Raw genomic sequence first — 9,764 nt, 5'->3', positions numbered from 1 at the left:
ACAACTGGCCAGTTTGGCCAAGAGGTGATCATGGGATACCAGATCAAAAGCTTTTTTGAAGTCAAGATATATGACATCAACCTCTTCTACAGGTATTCTTTATTGTAAAAAATGTAAATGTGCCAATAAGTTTGTTTGGGTTTTTTTTGTGGTGAGGGGGACACTTCTTTATGAAAGAGGCAAAACCAGAGCACTGTGGTTTAACTTGTCTTTGATATGGAGTGAGTATGTTCAGGATCTAACATTTGCAGGGTAGCACGTTCAAAACATTCTGACATCCTCTGCTGCTGCTCATTGGACTATCTCCAGCTATTGTGCTTGGGAAAGGCTAGCATCAGAACTGAGACTTGATAGTTTTAACATGTGTTTTATTTAAAAACATTTCTTCCCATTCTATTCCTCTTTAACCTGGATTTTTTTTCACCATTACAAGTTATTTAAAAGGAGAGAGAAGGTGAGTGGTGAAGTAATGGATCCTTCCCTCTGTGAAAGATAAATGTGGGGGGTGAAGCACTAAAGGACCATTATATTGTAGGCATGTGAATATTGAGTTCTGAAGGCAGAAGCCAGTTAGGCTTCAGTGGGTGCATTCAGATGATCGTGGATGTTTTCCACTGGGACTAGTAGCCACCTCCTGCCACATGCCCATATCACGTGTGCTCTGGTGTGTGGCAGGTTACCCCAGGTTAGGTAAGGGAGGCTGGGCCCAGTAACTGTGCACCTTACCTGAAGCCCCAAGGATGTCTGCTGTGGCAGAAAGCCTGGTTGGCATCTAGAGCCTGACTCCAGCTGGCTAGGTTCTGGTTTTGGATGGGACATGCTGCTGCCATGTGAGCTGCCCCACTATTTTGGTGTAAGTTTTTGGACCCTGGCATCTCCCATGGTGAAACCCCTCCCTGTGCTGTAAGGTAACAGTGGAGGGAACACCTGCATGTATGGTGTGTGGCCCCACAGACAGGTCTGCGGCTCCACATATCCATGCTTGCTTAGACACCGCCAATAAGTGCATAGTCTGAAATGAGAGCATCCCTGTCACTTCTGAGATTTTCATTTAAGTGTAACTCGCCAAGAAACTTAGGTAGTTACCTTAGTACTTTATGAGACCTTTGATTGCATTTATGTACGTGAGCATGAGAGAAATGTCAGACTGTATTTGTATTGTAAGCAACAAGATGAATGTAGGTGTGGCAAAAAGGTTATTCCTCCTTGTTATTTTAATAGTATATTTTACTTTCAGGTTTTTTGTCTAGTAAGCATGAATTTACAAAACGTATCAAAGCCGTATTTAAAATTTTTGTGGTTCAGATATTGGTACTGTAATATTGTTTGAATTAACTTGCATTTGAATAAAGGCTTCTTTGGTATTTTTGTGTGCATGTCTTTCTACAGAGCTCCTATTTTAATCTCCAAAAATTTTTACAAACCTGCGGTTTGCTGTGATACCTGAGGAATTGATGACTATTTTCTGTGTTAAGGAAGAGAAGCCATTCCACATTTCCAAGAGGGCAGACCCTACACAGTTGCTTGAAATAGTTGCTTAGTGGTTTTGGGCAATGGAGGGAAGGCAGTTAATTTAAAAAGCTTGCTTATATCATGTACCTGGAAAAGCAGTTTTGTCAAACAGTGACTTGTGTCCCTTTTGAAAGAGTGTTCCGTTTGCCAAGTCTTCTGGCAGCTGATGATATTGAGGTCAAATATTGAAGTCCTTCTAGGTTTCATCGGAGTTTTCTTTTTATTTAAGTGACAAAGAAAGAAATATGGCACTACAGATCTGTCTTTGCTCTTGAGCTGGGAGCTTTCCCACTCTGTTGTTGGAGGAGGGTGCCTGATCGGTTGCGGCAGTACTGAGGGTGATGGACAACCATGCAGATTATAGACTGTTCTGTAACCATTTTAAATCCCTGAATAGCTAGGATAGTGCTGTAACTATCATGAAAAATGTATACTAAGGAAATATTGGTCAGATATTGGGTTCCTTGTAGTTGATGTTAACCATACATTGCCCCAACTTATACCTCACTGGCCTTCTATGACAGTGCTGTTGTAAATCCAGTCGATATGCATATTTTCTAGAATTGGTGATGTAATTGGTGCTGTGCAACAGAAGAAAATGGTCCGGGCCTTTGTTCTAAAAATACAGATGTCACAATTCACATGTGGCAGATGATCAACAGATGAATTCACATTAAGTCAATGCCATTAGAACTGACTCTTCTACTAGTACTTTTCCTTCCGGTTTAAGTAATCAGTAGGGATCCTGGTTTTGTCTGATTTAAAAAAAAAATCCCCAATTTTCAGTTAAAAAAAAAAAAAAAAAAAAAAAGAAAGGCATCCCAAATCACATTTTTCCATGATTTAAAATGAAACACCACTAATATATAGATATATTTTGACTTTTGTCTATATATTAGTGGTGTTTCATTTTAATCTTGGCAAAAATGTGGATTTGGGGTTGCTTTTTTAACTGAAAATTGGGTTGGTTTGTTTTTTTTTAATCAGAGAAAACCAGGATCCCTGGTAATCAGTCTGCTTAGTACTTAATTTCAGCCAGTAACTTACAAGGTAGTTTGTAAAGCATCATCTTGGGTAAGATTAGATAACATTACCTCCAATAATTTAGCCAATAAATACATATTAATTTGTTGTTTGTTTTCTTGGAGAACTTTTGAATATGCCGGGTTAATGCTTCTAAAAGAAAACTCATCCCACTGCAGCAAAGAGAAGAATAAAGTGCATTTGAAAGTGATTTATACCAGTTCAGTTTTGTGTTGAATATATTAAAGTTGCTTGAGAAACATTGCGTGTTCACGGATATCAGTCTCTGAAGTCTTCCTGACTTAAGTTGGGTTGTTATATTTTGCCACAGTGTTTGTGATGGTGATATAGGTAAGGCGATTTTTACCTAACCTGTGTAAGGCCTGTTTGTTTTTTAAATGGCTGTGATTGTAGATCCAACATTTTAAAGACTTTAAGGTATCTCTTTATGAAGACACTTGTTGACTACTTGAGGAATCTAGCATAGAATACTTCAGTAAACTATTTCTAACAAGTGCATTGTAGATGGGGGAAAACCATAGGGGCCTGTTAATTTGTCTCTTTCTGTTCAGTATCCTACCTGATGTGCTGCTGTTCTTGCATATGTACAAATAAATAAATAAATGCTGTCACAGTATATCCTAAGGCTCTACTTTTATGTCCCAAGTTATCAGTAGCTATTCTATTAAAGTAGACAAAGACATGGTAGTGAATTATCATTTTAAAATCTGACCACACATGCAATGCTTATTAAATAATGAAATTGTGCCTGATTGCAAAGCCCACCAGCTGCAGTATCAACAGCTAGACCTTTAAAGTTAAAAGAACTTTAAACATTTTTTGGTAGGTAACATCAGCAAAAGTATATGTGGGGACAGGGCAGGGTTCCTGTTGCTGGTGCACATTTACTATAAAAGTTCAGGTCCTTTGGAAAAGAGGAAAATACTGTATGGTTGTGTTTCCTCGCACATGTTTCACAATCGCTTTTATATGGGTGCAAGCTAATAAAACTGGGAATGTGTGTGTTTGTTTTACACAGAGCTTTTGGATCAGAGATGATATCTTTTATTAGACCAACTAAATAGCAGCAAAAAACAGTCTTTTCTTTGCAAGCTTTTGGGCACACACTCGTTGTCAGCCTTCATCAGGCTGAGGAGAATTCAAAGACCTTCCAGCCCCTAATGTCTATGAATTTATTTATTATTTTTGTAATGACTGATAACCATCAGATTGAAGAGAGATTAGGAAGAGCTAATTAAATTTAGATAACTAGCTCTTGTTTCTGTGTAAAATTATCACAGTTGATTAAAAAAAATAAAAAAGAAGTTCTGCAGGTCTTATCATGGGGTTATTTTCTTCTTTGAGTGACTGCCTATTAGAACAGCTTTGGCTTTGATGGTTTAGTTAGTTCTCTGTGCCCTTTTGAACATACTGCTGTTCAACCAGCCAGGACTTTCACCTCAGGCACTCCTTGAAGCAAGCCATGGTCCCTGCTTTTGCTCATTTTGCAAGGAGGATGAAAGTTTGTCACTGGCATACTTCGTTAATGTCTGCTGAATGCAAACTGCAGGTATGCCCTTTTCTTTAAACCAGTGTATTCACCGTATATAAGAACCAAAAATGTTAGGCTAGGGGTTCATAGATGCATAAGATTTCATAGATTCATAGAAGTTAGTGGCTGGAAGAGACCACATGAGAGCATCAGGTCCAACCCTCCTGCTCTAAGGCAGGAAAGACTACTGAGGTCGGATGACCCCGGTGAGGTGCACGTCCAGTCATCTTTTAAAGATCTCCAGGGAAGATGACTGTACCACCTCTGGGGGGGAGTCTGTTCCAGACTCTGGACATGTGAATCATACATTTTTTTTTTTTTTCTTAACATCTAATCTGAAGCAATCTTCTAGCAGTTGATGACCATTATTCCTAGTCTTGGTGAACAGATGTTGTTCTGTTGTAACCAAACATTCTGTTGTAACGGGCTTGTTCTGTTGTAACCATCCAATAGTTGAAGAAACTTTAAATTTCTTTTTTTAAGCCAAAACAATGTTGGGTGATTGCTTAGGGTCTGGTTTTTAGCTGGTACATGCTCCATGATTTTGGCTTCTCCAGAAGAATGCTGAAGAATGATCCTACCTTATCTTGCCTTCCCTTATCCTATCCCTAGCTTCCTTTCATTTTTGGCTATTTAGATTCAACTGGGGAATGAGCAGGGTTTATAGGGAGCCCTCAAGTTGGGAGTAGAGGTAAAGGGGTGCAGAAGCCACCGCGGCTCCCTGGAAAGAAATAGGATTAGTTGCTGGGGGGAGAGGAGTGTGGCTGCCATATTATGCAGGGAGTCTCCTGGTTCTCAGTGGAATATGTGAGATCTCAGGAGAGCGGGGGTTGGGAGGGTATGCGGTGACTCCCGTGGAGGTCAAGGAAAAGATGGGTGTTGAGGGAGTCTTCAGCGGAGTCCTTAAGAAAATTAACTAATTGTCCATGTCAAATATGTTAGCAGTGTGGTTATAATATCAGGGAAAACTATTTTCAGACTCTGTTTAATACCATTGATTTTTTTTCCTTTCCAAATGAGAGATTGGTTTATTTTAGTTTTATTTCTTTATTTCTTTGTTGTCCAGGTGTTCCGGAAGGATCTCATTAGTGCCATGAAACTCCCCGATTCTCACCATGTTAACCCCGATGAATATTACCTCTTTGCGGACACATGGAAACAGGAGTGGGAAAAGGGTGTTCAGGTCCCAGCCAGTCCAGACACTATTCCACAGCCTTCCCTCAGGTATTTATTATTCAGCATTGCTAACGTGTTCAGTTTTTATAAAATGAGACAGTGCTTCCACAAACTACCGTCTCATTGCAATCAGAGCCTGCTCCCTTCTTATATTTAAACCTGATATGCCAATCTCCCCAATCCAAACTCTTTTGAACTAAAATACTACTAATTTGTAGACCACTTCAAAGGCAATTGGGATTAGATGGGAAGAGGCCAATCTGTATTAAAGGCTGAAGACCTGTGTTTACTCTGCATAACTGGGTTAAAAATCTAATCTAATCTGAAAAAAGGAAAGGGAAAAAAATACCAAGTTCCTTTCTGCAACCAGCTGGAGCACTGCATGATGATATCATTTACCTTAATGTGGCCAAGTGAATACAATTTCAATTGTAAAACACAATTAGCATTAATTAAATTAGAAAAAACTACCTATAACATCAAGTTTAATAGTAACTCTAGTGTTGGCCAGAATCCTGTGTCCAGCACTGACTGATGTCAGTCAGATAAAGATTTCAGAGGACTGTTAAGAGCCTCCAAGACTGGGCAAACCGTTATGTGCAGGGTACATAACCCTTCCTCACCAAGTCTTAATAACCTGTTTGTGCCCTTGAATAGGAGACTGGAAACTTTCTCTTGAATCTTATAAAAAGGGGCATGCTAGTCATGCATCCAAGATCATGCATCTACCACTTCATTTCATATTTTTCTTCTGTTAGCTTATGTAAAGGTTACTGATCTATAGCATGTTCTCCACTAAGGGCCTTGGTGGCCCTGTACAGCCTCTTTAATTGTTGGAAGTTCTGTAATTCCAGTCTTCTATGAGACCCTCCCAAAAGGTTGCTCATGTCCTTTCCTTTGAGACATGATCAAATGCAGCGTGATACTTTTATACTAATAGAAGTGCAGACCCAAATGTTCAAGAATAGTAGAAAGCTAAGCTTGGGCTTAGAAACCCAAAATGAGCCAGCTGTGTGAAGTATTTCCTTTTTTTTAAATCAAGTGAATTATGAACATTGTGTCCACTGGGCTTGAGTTCTCAAAGATTTGGACATCTCTAAAAATACTCTTTTTAGGTACTGAACTGAAGGCTAAGGGCATTAACTTTTACTTTTGCACTTTTTTAGAAATGTTGGTCACAGTGTGGTTATTCAGGTCTTACTTGAATATAATTCAATGTCGTAATTCTATTTTTAGAATTAATATGGATTGATTTCTGTACCTAAGTAAAGGAAAACATCTAGCTAATTCAGAACACAATAAGAATAATAAATATAGTTGCTTCCCCATTATGCACTATATAACTACTGAAATTTAATTCAATGTTCTGCTCTGTTGCTCAGGTTGAGTAGGGTTCTCACATTTCTCTGTACCATCACTCCAAGGTAGCGGCTTATGGTTCTGCTCAGGTGCAGTGTTCTTGCTACTGGAAGCCCAAATACTTAGAGAGGCTAACCTCTTTGTTTTCCCTTCATGCTAAACCTGTGTCACTGGAAGTTGTGAAGACAAGATAAAGAGCCATGTTGACACTAGAAAAGGTTGGCTGATACAGAAGTACTGGGAAATCCTTTGGGTACCACACAGCTTATGCTAGCAAAAAAGTGATTTTGCCAACTTAGTTTGTACTGAGCTAAATTAATCATGTTTTCAAAAACACTTATCCCAGCATAATTACATGTCTGACAGGTCTGTTGCCAGTACAAAAATAAGACTTAAAAAAAATCACACAGCTCCAATACCACTAATCAGTATTCCTGTAAGAGCAAAAACTTCTACTGTAGACCTGGACAGAACAAATAGAAAATAGATAAGGTAGGGTGAAAAGAAATGAACCAATGGATAGGGGAGGAAGAAATGGGGTAGAAAAACACTTCCGCTAGCACTGGGTAACCCCCATTGTCCAGTAAGAAGCATGTAGGTCATGAGAGTTCAGCAATCAAAATGTAAGTAGTTTAACAAAACATAATGCACATAATTTTACTTTAATTTCCCTCCGCACAACTTTGTTCTTTAGGATTAGCAGGAGGTGGCAATCAGTGTATTTCACATATCGCGTTCCTGTTCAGTTTACCTCGGAAGTCCTTCTAGACATACAGCCCCTGGCATTAGATATGGAGATAAACTGCTTTTATGTGGGTAACAGTCCTTTTCATAAAAAGTACTTCGTAATGTGAAGTGAGCTTTATTTCTAAAGGACTGGTTGTTCTGCCTTGCATATATCTGAATTGTGTTCTTTTTGGCTTTCCTGTTCGCTTAGCAACAGACTGTACAATCCTTCTTGTATATCCAAAATAGTGATATAATGATAAACTTTTATTGGTTATCATTTTACCAAATTAATATCAACGTAGACTATCTGACAAATCCAATTTCAGTGAAATAAAATTACCAGGTTTTGGTCTGTCAGCTGGCAGTCTAATTAGCAGGAGGCTTTCATTCAGCTGTTGAGGACTGATCCTGAAAAAAGATGAACAAGATTTGCAGGTATTGGTACATAGTGTTTTCTACAAATTAAAAAAATGTCCAAAGTGGTTAACCTGAAGGTATTTTGTGAAATTTTAAAATGTATCTAAAAAAATAAGAATCAATTTTTAGTTTTTTCCAACAATGCATTCTAAGACCATAGTACATAATTTAGCAGACTATTTCACACATGCATTAAATTAAGTTCTGAAAGAACACACCACATCAGTATGGTGTGATCAAAGGTGTATTGATAAACCATTTTTCTGATTCACTAAACTGATACCAGGTGAGAAGAAGCCAAAAGGTCATAATTTCTTGGCAGCTGCCAGTTCCTAAACAGAGTTTGCATTTTAAAATTTCTGTCCTGGCATTCTTGTCAGTTATCAGACTAATTGAGATCAATGCGACCTAAAGGTCCTGAACAAATACTATATTTACTTGAATATAGGATGACCCTGAATGTAAGCCACTCCCCCCCAATAATTAGATGTTGTATATGAAAAATATATAAATTTGTTACAGTTTTCCATATAGAATCTACTTATTAGAGGTTTGCTTGGAATTTGTCTCCCTCCTATTGCTACACAAGGTAAAATAAATGGTGGGGGGTCAGGTAGCCCCTTTGCCTTCTGCCTGCACCAACATCTTTTCCCTGCAGCCCTTTCCCCCCTTCTTTACTATGAGAACTTTGTCCTCCCTGAGCACATGGAAGTGAGGGCCAAATTTTGATAACACTGACCTTGAAGTAACACATTACTACAGATCCCTATAGACTTGATTGATGCACTTTTACCTTTTTTGAAACTGGTACAAGTTTTAGCACAGGTACCACTCCATAAACACACTTTTAAGCATCACTTTTACACCTATTCACATATAGTGCAAACTATCTATGACATTAGTCAAAAGCCAAAAGTCTCATCGTTTACCGTATAGTTCATCAGGCTGGGACCTAATGGAGTCAAGTGTTTCAAGCCATGATGACCCTACAGCCCAGCATTACTCAGTAGGTCTCTGTGTGTACTCCAGATGTCCCCCTTCCTTCCCTGAGGTGCAGCTCAGCTGTGGGAATGAAGTGAAAGTCTAAATGTATGCAGTGTACTGGCTCACCATGACTTGAAAAAGAATTGAGATTGAGGGGGGGACTGCACTCAATGGGAACTACCATGTGTTTTATTCAGATGTGATCCACTAATTTGTCCCTATGGTGAATTGCCATCAGCATTTTTGGCACCAGGGCTTCTTGGCCTCTTGTGAGATCAAGTGTAGGAAGTATCTGAAGTCTCAGACTAAAGAGTCTGGGATGGAGGATGGTTGCCTGTAGTATTTGGGGGCATCTGAATCCTAAGACCTCTGGGCTTGGGTCTGGCACATAGGATACCTGCCAATAGATTTTGGAGTATCTGAAGTCCCAAGGTGAGAACCTGGGATCAAGGATGCTCGCTGGTTGTAGTGCCATACATGATGTTTAGAATGATTTGAGTTCTGCCCTTGCAATTGATGTAGTTTTTGGAATGATTGAGTTCTGCTCAATCAATAAGATTTGGAACTGATTTCACTAATTTGACCTGGAACACAAAATGTACTATTAAAAAAGAAAAACTTCCCATCAGCATTTTTGGCACCAGGGAAGGGTGTCGGAGCTTGTTTTGGTCTCTCAGGGCGTGTCCACACGAGCACGTATGTGCCTCTTGCCCTGTCTCAGACCCCTTTGAGGCAGAGCAACAGACGTGCGGGAACAAAAAAATGTTCCCCATGCTGCAAATTTGCAGTGCAGGGAGGAAATTAGACCCTTGGATATCCAGGGGTCTAAAAAAAAAAGTATAAAAAAGCGGGGCAACCAGAGGCTGGGTTCTCCATAGAGACACTGGCTGCCTGAGTGTCTTTATAGTTGCCCCTCGCCCTGGTGCTGAAACACGTGGCTGGCCAGGCTGCATATTTCAGCACCAGGGCTCTGGTGTTGGTGTGTAAGGGGTGGGGGGGCTGAAGGATGGGG

General features: G+C 39.5%; 1 protein-coding gene across 3 annotated transcripts in view; it reads left to right on the top strand.

The window, feature by feature from the left end:
* The window catches only part of JADE3 (jade family PHD finger 3), an 88,945-nt gene that overhangs the window by 54,069 nt on the left and 25,112 nt on the right, over positions 1 to 9,764 (top strand). For all 3 annotated transcript variants that reach the window (XM_019529424.1, XM_019529423.1, XM_019529425.1), the window contains one exon: positions 5,154 to 5,311. In XM_019529424.1, coding sequence (XP_019384969.1) covers positions 5,154 to 5,311 — 158 coding nt within the window. The remainder of the gene's footprint in view (positions 1 to 5,153; positions 5,312 to 9,764) is intronic.

This window comes from Crocodylus porosus, unplaced genomic scaffold (assembly GCF_001723895.1).
Source record: "Crocodylus porosus isolate Cpor-Errol unplaced genomic scaffold, CroPor_comp1, whole genome shotgun sequence".
Lineage (NCBI taxonomy): Eukaryota > Metazoa > Chordata > Crocodylia > Crocodylidae > Crocodylus > Crocodylus porosus.
Note: the sequence above shows the minus strand (reverse complement) of the source record. Positions and strands in the feature narration are given on the sequence as shown.